This window comes from Vidua macroura, chromosome 6 (genome assembly GCF_024509145.1).
Source record: "Vidua macroura isolate BioBank_ID:100142 chromosome 6, ASM2450914v1, whole genome shotgun sequence".
Lineage (NCBI taxonomy): Eukaryota > Metazoa > Chordata > Aves > Passeriformes > Viduidae > Vidua > Vidua macroura.
The window spans coordinates 63054157-63070275 of record NC_071576.1 but is presented as its reverse complement, the minus strand read 5'-3'; the positions used below and the strand labels follow the sequence as shown (position 1 = coordinate 63070275).

The 16119-nt window shown below is 39.1% G+C and overlaps 1 protein-coding gene across 2 annotated transcripts; it reads right to left on the bottom strand.

The window, feature by feature from the left end:
* Positions 1-311: 311 nt before the first annotated feature.
* Positions 312-15502, bottom strand: CCDC34 (coiled-coil domain containing 34). 2 transcript variants are annotated; one of them, XM_053981404.1, is made up of 7 exons: positions 15226-15431; positions 13004-13051; positions 11487-11610; positions 9097-9204; positions 2572-2730; positions 1949-2090; positions 312-786 (listed from the first exon to the last, which is right to left on the bottom strand). In XM_053981404.1, exons 1-7 carry the CDS (start codon positions 15414-15416, stop codon positions 572-574), a joined length of 987 nt encoding a protein of 328 aa, XP_053837379.1. In that variant the 5' UTR covers positions 15417-15431; the 3' UTR covers positions 312-571. The 2 variants fall into 2 exon arrangements, with proteins under 2 accessions (XP_053837379.1, XP_053837380.1); XM_053981405.1 differs by lacking the exon at positions 13004-13051 and having other exon boundaries at positions 15226-15502.
* Between the last annotated feature and the right edge of the window lie 617 nt (positions 15503-16119).

The following is a 16119-nucleotide window of genomic DNA, read 5'->3' as shown; positions in this document are numbered from 1 at the left end:
TGTCCAGGTGCCTGAGGTGGGGCTGACTATGGCCTGCAGTTCTGCATGCACACCCTTCCTGAAGGCTGGGTTGACATTCACTTCCTTCTAGCTCTCAGGAACCTCCCTTATCACCAGACCTCCCAAAGATAATTGAGAGTATCCTTACAATGACATTTGCCACTTCCTCAGCATTCTCAGGAGCACCCTACTAAATCCCACAGATTCACGCATGTCACAAATGAAATTTATCTTTAAAATAACCTACTTAATACTGTTAATACATATAATAATTACATATACAAAAGAACTTCAACAACAAGAGAGGAAAGGAAGAAACAATCCTACGCATTTTATTGGCACTGAGGTACAGTCCCATTACAATTTATCTTTTCCTTTTTTTTTAACTAAAATGCAATATAGAAAAAACATAAAAACCTGATTGGTCAACTAGCAGTAAACACAAAACCTGCTGACAAAAATGAAAAAAAAAAAAAGAAAGGCACAAAGCAATCTGCACTGGACATACAAGTACACAGAACTTCACATTTATGGTTCAAATTTGGTCGAGATTGTAAGAACTTTTTCTGGACTATAACTTCTTTCTGCACAGGGATCCAATACAAGGGTTACTCCTGGGCTTAGAAATCACCACTGGTAAAGATCCATGTGGCTGACAAGATACAGGTCTCTGACTCTTCTTCATGGCAAGAACTCTGTCTTCTTTTGGGGGAGGCACATGTACTGGCTTCCAAGGAATGGGGTTACAATATGCTGGAGCTGGATACAAATTTCTAGAAGCACTCCCTAAAACATTTAGAAAATACACATAATTAAGAAGAATAGTTATTGCCAATGCAAGCAGTTATAATAATTATCTGGACTAAATACAACACAACAATGTCTTCAGAGAAACACAGCACAGGCACATCACATAATTTAAGTGACCCAAAATGATAACCAATCCACCTTTTTGTTTTTTAAACAGTAACTGGCATAGTCTTCATCTCTACTTAAATAATAAACAGGTTGAATGCTCACTGCTTTGTGTTCTTAAAAACTGTAAATGTCTACAAATTGGTTACTTTGTTTTACACAACCACATGACTATACACTTCAAAGTTTGTAATACATTATACTGAATGCCACAAGTGAGTAGACCAATACTTTTCAGAAATCATTTGAATAATTGACTGCAGCTGTCAGTATGTAATGCAGGTCCAACCAAAACACGAAGGCAAGGTATATCACTATTTACAAATAAATGTAAGCGCAAGAGTAAGGGTTGTTCACCTGCTTTATACCTGTCTCTTAAACATACAGAGATCAGAATTTTGGTCTCAAAACTATTTCTGTTGCAAAGTCAAATAGAAACAATTATTTCAGTTGTGCAGAAAATTAACATGTTTGCAAACAAAAATGGAACAGGATTACAGAAGCCAAGGAGGTGCAATGCAGGTGAAAAGTGAAACAGAAAGGAAATTTTAGCTCAATACAGGTTGATGCCCCTGTCTCCTTTTTCAGACAGGACTTCTGTCAGCTTCTAATTGTTCTTGTGTCTCAAAACCCCACCTCTTTTCTAAGGGGGATTCAGGTGTGCTGACACACACCTTCTGTAGCAGGAAAACTAACTTTACAAGGACACAACTAATTTGCTTCACAGGACCTAGTACTTTGCTCTAGTGATTCCTATGCCTGGTAAAAAAAATCAGATAAAATCATACTTTGGTATGCCACATAATTATCTCAAATAATGTAATTTTCCTCCCAAATAAAAAAAAAAAGGTAAAGAAAAATACACAAAAGGTCTCAATCTGTTTCCCTGACTTATAGTATAAGTAATCATCCTTATGTGCCACAATTAAATATTAGATGAGTGTCTTAAGCAGCCTTCATTTTACACTAAAATACTAGAAGGAAGGAACCACAAACCAAAGTCACTACATATTTGTGTACTATACATACAAACCTGTAGACCTCCCATGTGGGAAACCATAACCATTTAAAGGAGGTTGTGGTTTGTTTCGAGCATTTTGCAGCCATTCCTTAAAGACTTTCTCCGATCTTGTTCTCTTCTCCTGTAGCTCAGCCTCCCGTTCTTTTTCTTTTTCCTAAAAAAAAAAAAAAAAAAAAAAAAAAAAAAAAAAAAAAAAAAAAAAAAATTAAGGTACTCCTAGACAAAGCCCTGTACAATATACACAAAACAGTGAATAATTTTTTGCAGATTTCCAGACTGCTGAATATAATTCAAATATTTCTTCCTAACAATTGAAAAGATGCATTTTTTGGTTTAAGACTGAAAAAAAAAAAAAACAACCCAACCTCCAACCTCCAAGTTACTCCAGTGTTTTCCTGAGAAAAAAATCAAAGGCTATTAACAAAAATGCATTACAATGCATCTTACTTTGCTGACCATGCCACAGTGTCTTTAAGGCACTACCATTGTAACTCTTGAAAGAATTTTCTTCACGTACAACACTGCCATTTGATGTCCATATATTCAATGTAAGATTTGAATATATCAAATCTGAATCTGCAATAAGTTGCAGAATAAGTAACTCCATCCAAATAAATTATCAGTTCATTTAACACCTTCTCTTTTTTCTTCTTTTCTGCCTCTTCAGCTCTCTTCTTCTCTAACCACTCTTTATACTTTTCATCAGCCTTTTCTTTTAACTGCATTTTTTCTAGTTCCCTTGTGGCTTTTTCTGCCATTTCTTTGCTCAGCTTTCGTTTCCTTTCTCTTCTTTCCTATGTGAAACATATCAAAGAAACAGAATAGAAATTTTTAGTCTATTTCAATGAGAGATTCTTTTGAGGAATACTGTAAATTTTATTACACAATTACACAGAAAATTACCCTAAACATTAAAAAATATGTGATATTGTAAGCTCTTTGAAGTCAGAACCTATTCACTGCTAGATTCCAGGTATGATAGACATATAAACTTGTCAAAAAAGACGACAAAAATTTACTTCCAGGTCTTCTCTGGTTTACTACTCTGTTTTATTTATTCAGAGATTTTTTTAAACATTTCAGACACATCTCAGTATTTCTGGGAATAGTAAATCATTTTCCACGCAGGAAAAAAAACGAAATCTAATTGCTTTTGAAACAGAGGCATTATATACAACTAGGAGAAAATTACTGAAATATGTATTTCTGTATTTTTACATCAATGACTAAATGAGAGGCCGGAATGTGTAAAGTGCAGAGGTGCTTTCTGTTCTGCATTTTCTATGTAGACTGTCACTGAGTAGAAATTTCAAGAAACTAATGTTGTGATTGTTTTTTTAAGATACTTCTCAAAGCAATCCTTTCCATCTTATGGTCTGCAGAATATGACAACATTTTTCTTTTCACAGATAAGTGTTCTGCTTCACGGCTGTTTGCTGACAGCTAGCATATTCTAGCTGATAATATAGCATATTAATATAGCATATTAATGCTGACTGATGGCAAAATATAGGAAAAGCCCACATTGCCAACATCAGAACACACGTCCCAATTTACTTGTTTATCCTCATAATAATTGTGGACATCAACCACTTCTAGCAGTCTTGGAAATCTGTGTCGTTCAAACAACTGTAATTATCTTTTAAACTTTGTCCTACAACACAACTCAGTGACCAGGCCTAGCCCACACAAATACTTCTTGAATCTCTCTCTAGAATTTCCATGTGAAAACAAGAAGAGGCTAGAAAGCAGGTCAACAACAGCCTGAGCTGGAGATGGCTCTTGACAAGCTGGTTTATATCAATTTACTGCTCACACAGTCACTGCAGTTTGGGAACTGGAGAATTACTGGGCCTTTCTCCCAAACTGTGTTCATTTCACGTGGGGACTCAACGTGTGTGGCAAGCATAAAGTTTTAGTGTACTTGGCTCCTGGAACACTCTTGGGATCTTCAGAAGAATGTGGACTCCACAAATGCTGCTGAAATACACGAGCACACATTCACCTGTCACACTCAACTCCTCTTCCAAAACTCTAAAACTCATTCTAACACTCAACACGAGAAATTAGTTCATTCTACTTACAGAAATCTAAAGGTAATTAAGATTCAGGTACAACCTAAAATTATAACAATGGCATTGGTCATGCATGACATCACAGAAACATTTTGCTTAAAGACTTTTCAGGTCCAGAGAGTAGAAGACCCATAATATGGAAAAAAAGAAATCTTTAAGAAATTAAGCCCAGACTCACAAAAAAATTTAGATATGTAAAGATCGACTTAAGTATGTAAACAGAAAATTTTAATTCTTAAATGCAGGTGGTTCTCATGATTGGAAAGCAATTATACTAGAAGTTTCCCTCACAAATACACTTCTTGAAGGGGTTCAGTCTTAAACAAGTGGACATCTTAGCATCTCTTTCAAGTCTGAACTTGAAAAACCACAGCAAAAACCACAGTAAAAAACCTCACACAAAAACCTCAGCAAAAACCACAGTACATCAGGCTCTACAGCAGCAACCAGTGTTTGCCTCAACAACAGTTCAGCTGTAAGAACATTAACCTAGACAGGGAAGGTCTGCGTTTCGTTACGTTTCTGCCACAGGAGATTCCAGCTAACATGTCCCCAAGCTGCAGGCTGGCATGACAGGATTCTCCACCCCTTCTCTGGGAGTGCTACCATTCCTCACAAAATCATTAACAACTCATTGGATGAAAGAAAGAGAGCATGAGCAAGCATAGCTTTTGAACTTGAAAGTCATGCTCAAGCTGTGGAACAATCTGTGCTCTGTATTAACCACGCTGAGATAAAATACACATTAAACAAAAAGCCTCTGGTGTAAGAGTTGGCACCTAGGTGTCTCGTCTGGAAGAACAGCACACCAAAAAGGGAAGTCTGCTCCAAGAATACTGTCATTCATTACTGCACACTGTGTTGGTTCTAGGCTTTCATATACTCCTTAATGCTTTTTGCTTCTCATAAAGACTATCACCCAACAGCATAATAAATGCTACAAACTAACTTTTCAATGGAAAAGCATTCAAATAGAACTTTTCCATCCTGTACCTAGTTTCCATTAAAAATTATATTTTTCAGTAAGTAAAGGGGACTTACTGAAAAGAACAATAAAAACTGTTGAACATCCAAATTCTATTTTTAATGCCTGCTTGGTAATGTTTACTTTTAAGGAAAAAAAAAATGTTGTCTTATTCTCTATTCAACAAAGCAGAAAGTATTAGAAATTCTACAGTCAATTTTAGATGGCTATTAGAATAATTGGTTTTTTCAATGGAAAACTGTAACTTCACTACTTGTGCTCTTACAACTTTGCTAGGTATCACATTATTACAGCATAAAGAATTACATGCAAAGCCTAAATACAGGGATGTTAACAAAATGAGTTTCAGAATTGCAGTTACCTTGGAATGCAAGTATTCCTCGTTGGGGATTTCTGTCACTGTTGCAAACATATGCATAACACATGTAGTGGGATTTGGTTTGGATGGAGATAATTTGCTTCATAGCAGCTCCTGTTGTGCTATGTTTGGATTTGTGAACAAAACAGAGTTTGCAGTGCTTATAAAGCTTCAAGATCTTTCCTGCTTCCCACGCCATCTCACCAGGGCAGTGTGGGGGTGCACGAGGAGCAGGGAGGGGGCACAGCCAGAACTGACACCGACCAAGCCAAGGGAAATCCCAGACCATCCTGCTCAGCAAGAAAAGCTGGGGGGAGCAAGGGGGATCTCAGCTGCCTCCTGGGGCTAACCCACAACAATAATAATATAGATATTTATATGCACACACACGTGTACATATATCAATTGGATACTTTAGATATTTCTAAGTTCATGCTCTACTGACACTGTAAAAATAGAAGCAGCTTTGCAGTCAGTAAAGGTGGATTAAATGATTTAAAGATACCATATTAGATTGTAGAAGGTAGAGTGCACTGCATCAGAGTTGATTTTTTTAACATGCAATGAAAAAGCTGCTGTCATCAGGCCTGACCTTTAATCCTAATATTTTGTTCAGCAATAATTTTAAGAGGTTCTGACTGTGATGACAATGTTAAGGAACTAAACTGTCATGGCAGTTTACAGGCTCTTCACAGTTTATGCATTCACAATGCATTTCTCATACTCTGATTTGAATCCAGTACTTTGATTTAATCAGTAATTCCACAATTACAGGTACCTTACTAAAGTGTTCAATCCCACAGCTGATGATAGGAATGAAAGAGACTTCACATCAGAAGTTCACATAAAACAGGAACTGAACACCAAACTTACTTGCTCAGCATTTATAAACATAGCCACTTTATTTTTATCAATAAATCTAACTAACTCAGAAATAAACATTTTAGTTGCATTAAAAATCATGTTATGTTCATTTTCCTTCTGGAATCAAAAGCATGCTTAGCATTATTTCAGAGTTAAAATATTTCAATTGATACTTGCTAAAATGTCAACAGACAATTTACTGTTTGCCCACAAATGGGTCAACTTTAAGAGGGAGAGAAAGTAAGACTATTTTTGTCCAGGAGGGATCCAGTATCTTACTGAAAATTGTAAAGGCATTATTAGGTCCAATATAGTGCCTAAAAATTGGTTTTATTAAGCTTTTAATTCCTAGTGAGCTGAAAAATTTTGCCATGAACAAATATTTGTATAAACATATTTCATGGCTTAGAATGTTCTTTCATGGCTCATATTTCAAAATATTACTTCTAGTTAATTTACAACCTTTAAGAACCACAAAAGCTATTTACATAGAAGAATACTAAATAGCTAGGATTCCTTTACTTTCAAAAATGGTTTCTGTAAAATGATTAAAAGCATAAGAAAATAGTAACAGCATGTAATTTTTGATCTATATTAAATAATAAAAAAACCAATAGTGAACAAAAACAGCTTTTAAGCTTTGCTTCCTAACCTCACCCTAAAGGACTGTATTTAACAGTTAGAGAGCACCACAACTAAAACTGCCATGCAAAAATACTGGCTTGACATCTGGAACACCAGAATTCTTTTATGCATATACAAACATTTTACTTCTGACATAAATGCCTCTCACATTCACAGCACAAAGACTGCTCCAGCCGTGTCTCCTGGTGCTGGATGCTCGAGATGAAGGAAGAAGTTTCATGTAGGCTCAAGTGTGCTTTCCTTTCTTTATCCCTACAGTACTGAGCAATGGGAAAGGGCACAGACTTGTGGAGACTACAGAGGTAAGATCCCTGAAAGTACTGCCTCTTCCAAATAAAGCATTTTCTGCTCTCTGCACACAGGGCTCAGAACCAATAACTGACTTTGGAAAAGGTGAGTGCTTAATGCAAATTTCAGAGAAACATACTGCAAGTTTTGCCTCAAGAAACATCTTTTGATACTTCTATGAGAAAATGAAGTGTTTTCCAACATAAGATATGCACATGCTCCCCAATAAAATTATATCAACTGTCAGTGCTCATGACTCTTACCTCAGCTACAGGTGAAATCTTGATGCACCTTTAAACATCTTAGTCATGGAATTGACATATTTATCCTTCAGTCTGTGTCCAGACCCACAAATAAGCTTGCAGAAAACTTGAAGTGGGACAGTCTACACAGCACAAATGTTAATATCCTATGGACAGCTAAGCTTTTAAATTCAGTTTATCCTTGATTTGAGTGTGGTTTATAGGAAAGACTAGCCAACGAATCACCTGATTTAAATAAAAATCAGCTTCCTTTTCTAAACACTTGCTCTAAGGATGACCCTATGCTTCCAAAACATAATTTGATAAAGTCCAGACACAAGCATGTTTTTTCTCCTGTCCTCTGCTGTGATTACTATAAAAAAGACCTCCTAATCCCACTGACAACAGAATCTAAGTTGTTAACCAGTAAATCCACAAAGTTCCAAGGAAAATGCAAGTAAGTCAAAATTTATGGAAGTTGAAGGAGGTGGTAGGGGTAGTGAGGAGGAGACAGAAGGAAAACTTCTGGTTCTGAACTGGAACTATTTTAAGAGGCAGACCAACTCCTTCAAGCCAATGAATAGTTACAGACCCCCAGAATTTAATTTTCATTTTAATTTCATTTTTGAAGAGGAAAATTGAATCGTATATGTTGAATAATAAATCTACATTTGCCTGTGTACTTTAATTAGTAACATAAATCGTAAGAAATTAATAGAGCAGGATAGGTTCTGCAGTGGGTTTCTGCCAATTATCCAACTGGCATTAAGACTAAGATTAATTAGGTTAGATCCAAATATATGTTATTCTAGTGGTTCTAGACTGAATCTGAAGAAGTTCTAAAACCATGAAAACAAATGTATGAGGTCTGCCCATCCAACCCAGCTAGTGCTGCTGTGATATTTTTAGTGAATTTTCATCTGTTTTTGTTCAGAAACAGAAGTTAATACAGTGAACAGCTGGTATTGCTGCAGGTCATAGGACTATGAACACATGAACTGCCAGGGCTGGACACACCCTGGTCTCCCAAGGGCTCCCACTCAGGGCACGTGCTCACCTGGTGTGACACAGCTGTCACACAGCCCCACTGAGATCATCCTTCTGTCTGTGTCTGACCCTGGACCCAGGCACTCCCTCAAGAGAACTTAAAAACATTTTGATCCCACCCAGAAATTAATTACTGACTGAAGGAACTCCCAATTACTGTGGTGTACTGAGAATTCCCTCCATCTGGCCCCATACCTCAATTATCCCTCCTAAACCACATCCTGTGGTAAATGCTCCTTGCCTGTCTGTGGTGATATTTAACTAAATCCCTCTTCTGACTCTACCTGGTGTACAGAACATTGCACACAGTCAAGATGTACACTTAACCAAAAATGTCTGGGCACTGAACCTGGGAAGTCTGGGTACACTGAAGACCAAAACCCCAGCTATCATCAGCAGAAGGCTACTGCACAAGATGTCAGTTATCTGACTACTCAGAAAACAAACCCCTTTGTACCTTACAGAAAAAAAAAAAAAAAAAAATCGGTCTTGAAAAAATGTTTAGTTGCTTTGGCATGTTTTTATAATTTTCAATTAAAGCAGCCATTTACTCAGCAAACTGAAAACATGGATGTCCAAACAGACTGAGTAAATTTTACACAGGCTTACTCAAGCATGGCATGTACTAGAATATTTCCAGCCAAAGCACTATTTACCTCTTCTCTCTTTTTTTGGACCCATTCCTTGTGTTTCTCTTCAGCTATCCTTTTTCTTCGTTCACATTCTTGATTTTGCTTCATTTCCTCAAGCTGTTTATTCATTTCCTAATTACAGAAAAAGTATACATTTCAAATCTGTGGTGACCATTTACAGCAATACTGGCAGTAGTACTGCAGTTAAAACAACGTAAGCATTAGATTTTGGTATGTTTTCTTCCACTAAGATTTTGGAGAAGAAGAATGGCAGTCACCATAGAAATACTATGAAACACAAACAGTGAAAATGTATCATTTTTAGGATATTAACTGGAAATACATATTTCAATTAGGCTTCGGAAGCAATTAAATACATCAAATCATCCCTCAGTTTAATGAAATGCCTTTTTAGTCAGCAGACTCTTAATTTGCAGTAGTATTTTCCTACAATATTTAAAATTTACACTGTGTACTGCTCTGCAGTGTGAAAGGGGTGAAAAGCTAAGTGAAATATTTTTCACCTCTGATTTTTAGTACCAGAACTACTAGAACTTTAGGGCTTAACCCAAGGCTTACTAAAGCCAAAATTATTGCAGATACTAGCAAATTTTGAAACAGAAGTTTTCATTTGAAGATGAAGGAAGAAATTTCAAAGTATATTTACATGACATACAGTATATATGCAAACATTTGTATCTCTCCAGTGAAGTTAATAAAGAAAAACATAGCTAAGGAGACAATTTGAGATGTCTAGTTTCTCCAACAGTAGCAATAACACAAAGTGCTAATTTTCAATGAGAAGTCATACCTTCAAACACAGACAGATTGAATTATTTCCATGAAACTGATTTTACGGTCCCTACACTGCAGTTTCAGAGAGAACCCCCTTTTCTTAGGACATCAGTGGAAGCTTACAGAAAGCTCACACACCCACAATACAGACACAGTTTGAAAACACAGTGGCTGTATTGAGGCAAAGTTACAGCAAATAACATCTCTTTTGAGTTCCAAGACACCTGTATTGCAGGGGTCCTGGTTTCTGTAAAAGCTGATGGCAGTCTAAGCACCTTAGAAGACCCAACCTAATCCACTTCAAATGTTTATCCACCTTCTTGACATTCAGGGCAGACTGAACGGTTTAGATAGTCCAGATTTTGCTGGTCCTAATGTCAGCAAAAGATCTGGAACTTCACTGTTGTTTCTTGGGATATCAGTTTAAAATACTTTTATTATGCAAACAGAGCAATATTTTTTTTGTATAAATATCACTCATTTCATTCTCTTCTGGCATCTTACAAAAATTCTGATTATATTTTTCCCCCAAATATAAGCTTCTGACACTGCCTTGCTGCAGTTTAACATCTAATGTTTTCAAAGTCTTACAAACTATATGACTAGTTCTACATGGCTTTAAGTAATGCTTGTTCTTAATATTTAGGTGAGAGACATCTGCTAGCTTACATTTACATTACCAGTGTAAATTCTCATATAAATGAGAAGTCATGAAACATTTGGTGGATGTGGATTAACAAGTCAAAGCATATTCCTCAAGTTTAACAAGCTACTTTGGTGTACTGCTGACCTGTAAAATTCTGTTCCTGAACCTTCCAGTGGTAGGTGTTTAATAAAGAGCATGAGGTAGCCCACATAAAACACCTGCATGCTATATTCACTTTACAGATAACCACGGAAAGGCTAGGAAAACATTCAAGGTCAAATAGTTAATCAGTAACTAAAGTGACAAGTTATCTAATTTTGACGTGATTGTTCTAATCACCACCCAATACTTCCCATTTGACTTTCAACGATGGTGTAATTTAACCAACTGCAACTACAAACACAGTAATCAAGAAAAGATACGGTGCTCTCACTTAATTGTGTCCCAGCCCTGGTTCTCAAGAACTGCTCTTCACTAAGGGGGGAAAAAGACAGAATGAAGGAAAAAAGTGCTGTAACAGGGATCCCTTTCCTGGGAAAGGACACCAAACAGCTGTAAAATTACGTGCTAAGTGGGTAACAACACTGTGCCTCAAAACTAACCAAGTAGCTTGGCATACTTACAATCAGCACACACCTCATTTTCTTCTACAACCTACATGCAGGCCCACATACCCATGACAAAAATCAAGGTAGTAATTTTATAAATGTTTTAATCTTCTAACATCGAACCATTACCTGACAGTTGGATAAACAAAATATTATACAGCACCAGTTCAATGAAGCATAACATTCAGCAACAGAAAATGCACATAACATGAATCGTGCCAGCACTGACAAACACAAACACTATGGAGGCCTAAGAGACAAAAAGGGGAAAAACAACTACTCGTGTCTGTACAACCAAGGAAAAGAAAATCCTGTGTCTGCAATCTTCTGTTAGACTCAGAATCAAAAGAGCTGGATGCAATCACCTCTGCAGCTCTAGCCTGTAAGCGGGCACGCAGCTCCTTCTCTTTGCCAATGAACCACTCTTCCCATGGTGAAAGGTTATCTTTCAAAGGTGACACTTTTCTCCCCCCTGCTATTTCAGCCCTCCTGAATTAAAAACAAGAAACAGAAGAGAATATTATCTGTAATGTATTTGATTGAAAAGTTAAAGTGTTACTGTCTTGAAAAAGTACTTTTCTTTTATGGCATTATGTGACAACAATGACATAATTTTTCTACTTGTTTAGTAATCTCCCTAATGGATAAATGGCATTTATAGTGCACCTCTGACCATCCCCCTTACATTCTACATTTTACTTACTAAATTCTAGCTTGTTAGTGATTCTAAACTGTGGAGCAGATGCGAACATTACCTTCTAGGAACTAAACAAGAAGAATACCCATAACATCAGTGTCCTTTTCCTTCTCACATATGGAAGCCAAGGAAAATCAGAGGTTTAACATTAACATCCTGTCCTTGGTCACAAGAAGCTCCATGTATCAACTGGTCTTTAGCAAAAGCAAAGCAAAAGCGAGAACGTTATTTTCTTTGTTCAAGTCTTATAGAAGTGGATTTCTGGTATCAAGAAACCTCAGCATTAAGAATCCATTCATTACAAATCCATCCATTCAATCCAGGAAGTTTTCCATCTTAAAATACTTTCACAGGAAATGTGCTTAAGAAATACAGCCAGCATACAATACTTGATGGTATTATACAGGGTTCTATTAGACATTTAATAGGATATCTTATGTAAGTCACTCATAACTTCTCTACTCATGAATAATGCAGCAATCCCAGCCCCAGGTCAGAAATGTCTTTTATAATGTTCTATACATGTAGTATTTAATAAATAATACCATATATTAGGGTCCAAGTCAGCAAAATTTGAAAATAGGCCAAGAGATTTCGTTAAAACATCTGCCACAGAATTTTGTCTTGAGAACAAAGCAATGAAACCAGACTTCACTTTACTATTTCATATAGATGTACAAGCTCTGGAAATACCTACCTGCATACATATTCCACTACAGTGAGGAATTCTGTTTGCTGAATCTAAGCTACAGAAGAAGCATCCAACAAGCATATTATGCTAATGCTCCAGACATCAATTTTTAAATATAAGATACCTGATTTTATCAATATAAAACTACAACATATTCACAGGACAGAGCAGTACTCCAATACTCAGTTGCACATTTTCTGTCCCAGTCATCTTTAGAACACATTTCTGTGCTAGAAAGCATCTGGGGACAACGTCAGTGTTGCAGAGTTTTGTTCTACTCTTCCCTGTTGTTTTACCCACGTGTGTTTGTGCTAACAGGACTTTCCTGGTCAGGTCAGGGCAACTGATTCACTGATTCACACTGAAACAAATAAACCTGGAGCAGGTTTACAATCCCACTTTTACGGTGTGAAATGCAGACCAACAGAACTGACAGGGACATCCTGACACACAGACAGAAGCAAGGACAGAAGCAGCACAGACCAAAGACTCACCAGTCCAGCACAGCCCCACACATTCTGCTGCACTCCAGGGCTTTTATGCTGCAGCATTAATAAAGACCAAAAATTCAACAGAGACAGCTTTTAAACACATACATATAGTAAGAGGTGCCACTTAAGAATACCTAATAACACATTTTGTAGGACAATAAGTCTCTGAAAGTTAATTAAAGGATAAAAGTATTATACATTCACATTGAGGAAAAAAACCCATAACTTTGTACAGACTTGACATTTTGGGCAGGGACACTTCCTCAATGCATTATTTTGCTTTGCGTGATTTGCATTATGGCACCTTGTGGAACATGACTGACAAATTAAACCAACCTAGAAAAAGTACTAGGAGAATTAATAAATTAGGAAAAATAATATGATATCTTTTCTTCTATCAATACTTATGAAATTCAAGCTGTCAACTTCTTAAAATAAGTTATTCACAGCAACAGATTAAAAACTTACTGTAGATAAGTAAGAAATAACACAAAATGAAGCTTGAAGAGGAAAACACGAGCTCAGTATTAAGACCTGTTAGGAGAAACACTTCTCCAGTACTCTGTCTGAAGCTCTCCTATTGCACCAGAACCCAGTCTTCCTTGGTGTGCATTGCAGCCACCAGTCACACTCTCCTGGCACACCAACCATGCATTTTAAACCACACACACCTTAAATTTCAGAGGACCATTTTCTGAAATTCTAGCAGTTATGAACTTCTTCAAAATAATTAGAGTAATAGACTTAAAATAACCCATACTCAAGTGCACATTTACTTCTAAATAGGTATCTTAAACAGAACTAGAGACATTTGGCATTAGACCCAAGTGGGATTAATAGTGAACAGTGATTATCATTTGCCATATATTCACTAAGGTGACACATCAAACATAACACTGGATCCACAACAAAAGTTTGAAAATGCCTAACAGCATTAACACCCTTCCTCTTTTGCAAATATTGCATTTTCCACAGCTTAGTTGCCTCCACCTAATTTTTGTGTAGTTTTAAGAGGACAACAACAACAAAAAAAAGATGCAGAGTGCATGCATACATGGGAGGCTACATAAGAAATGGTTTCTATTATATTTCTGAGATCTGTGCAGCTATACACAGAAGCTGCTATATGGACACAAGGTAGGCCCTTAGTGCAACACAGCAGCAGCGTTACCCAGCAGCAGCGTCCACGTCAGCACAGCGTGCATTTAGCCCACAGTTTAACAGGACTGCCAGCTCGGGCCCTGCAAGGGGCTGTCTCCAGCTGCACCTCACCGCTGCCAGAGAACGCTGCAGCAACAGGCCCCAGAGTCAGGAGCTGCTTCCAACAGCCTCTGAAGCTGCAAAGACACGTTGAAGCTTGAACAAACTGCAGCAGAACTCCAAGGGGCATGAACAGAATTGCTCATTGGGAACTAGTAACTGAAAGAGAAGGAACCATAAGGGATCTCTTCACTCTGAAGCTTCTGACTACACTTGAACACTCTTTCCCTGGACTTTTGGCACCTTTTTGAAGAAATGCTTTTAAGTAAAGTTCAGTGTGGTCCACATTCCTTCACTGCTCTCCATGGAAATTTGAGAACCATGCTGGAAACCTGCACCCCGTGAAGCTCTGCTGTCCTTCCTTTACTTCACCATCGATTTTAGCTCAGTTCAGCCTTGCTAGTTACATTCACCACCAGTTAATGCACAACTCTGTCAAGTTTCTATCATGAGGTTGTATTCGAGAATAGGACAGGCTCTCCCTGCTCTTCCCACTTCTGTTTTAAAGGGAAGAAGAATTATTCTCCTGTAAAGCCGGTGAGATCCCAAGTAAAAAGAATGCATTTTCTGTTTGCATATAATTAAAATGGAGTAAGATTAAGGCACCGGAGCAGGAGCTGTGCAATGCTTACATACAAAACTGACTCTGGACCCAGCTACATACACTATGCAAAACAACCCTTTAGTCTGCCAGCACTTTTAAATAAAGGCAGGAGAGACTGTAGCTTTTTATCAGGCTCAGCTCAACGGCTTATAGACAATTTATGAGCTCACAAAACTACTCAGGTGTCCACTGAGAAGACTTTCCAAGACACTAAAAAAAAAAGGAACAAAGTGCTTAAAGCGTTCATCTCTGCAAACAAGGCTGTATTTATGTAAAATAATCTTCCATCTCCAGCGGAGGGAAGCGAGTGCAAGGGCAGCCCCGAGCCCCGCTGGAGCCCGGTCCCTGCCGCAGGGGTTACCTATGGCCCGGCGGGCTCCGGGAGGCCGCCGCCCGCTCCTCCTCCTCCTCCTCCTCCTCCCGGCCCGGGGAGCTGCAGCGGGACGCGAGGGAGAGCGGCGAGCCCTCCGAGGGGCTGGCGGCGGGCTCGCCCTCAGCGGGCGGCGGGCTCCGGCGGCTGGGCCCGCTGGGCCCGCCGGCCCCGCCGCTCATGGCGGGGGCCACGCCGTGAGGCGGCGGCGGCGGCGGGCACCGGCAGGAGCGGGCACCGGTCACCGGCGGGAGCGGGCACCGGCAGGAGCGGGCACGGGTCACCGGCGGGAGCGGGGACCGGCAGGAGCGGGCACGGGTCACCGGTCACCGGCGGGAGCGGGCACCGGTTGCCGGCAGGGGCGGTGCGGCGGCGCTCCCGGCGGCCCCCGCTCCGCCGTGGCCGCCCCCTGGCCCGGCCCGGCCCCGCCGCAGTTCCGCCCGCCGGGGGCGCGGCCGGGTCTGCTCGGCCTGGGGAGAGACACCGGGAAAAGAGGGGGTCAGAACCGAGGCCCCCGATCCGCTGGGGAGCAGTGAGCCGAGTGCTCCCAGCGCTGGGATCTGCCGGAGGCACCCGGCCCGGCCCGCGGCACCGCCAGGGCGAGCACTGACACGCCTGTGCTGCTTTACAGCAACGCCTCGCAGTTGTTCTTTCTTCCTTAACGTTTTTGCACAAGTACCAGTCAATAAATAAACAGGAGCCAGTAACCACACCTGCAGGTGACAATCTCAACACATCAGAAGAAAGCATCTTAATATTTTCAAATAGCCAACTCAAAATTCGTAATCTATACTTGCATTAAATTGCAAAATCCCATTTCAGTCTTCACAATTACTCTCTTGTTTCTAAACTAAAGCTTGGTTGTCATACACCTCTGCTAGGAAA

Coding starts and splice junctions, on each gene's coding strand:
- CCDC34 (XM_053981404.1), bottom strand. CDS start 15,416: ATGAGCGGCGGGGCCGGCGGGCCCAGCGGGCCCAGCCGCCGGAGCCCG. Junction 2,731..9,096: donor TCCAAAAAAAGAGAGAAGAG/GTAAATAGTGCT, acceptor TGTTTCACATAG/GAAAGAAGAGAAAGGAAACG. Junction 787..1,948: donor CCCACATGGGAGGTCTACAG/GTTTGTATGTAT, acceptor TAAATGTTTTAG/GGAGTGCTTCTAGAAATTTG.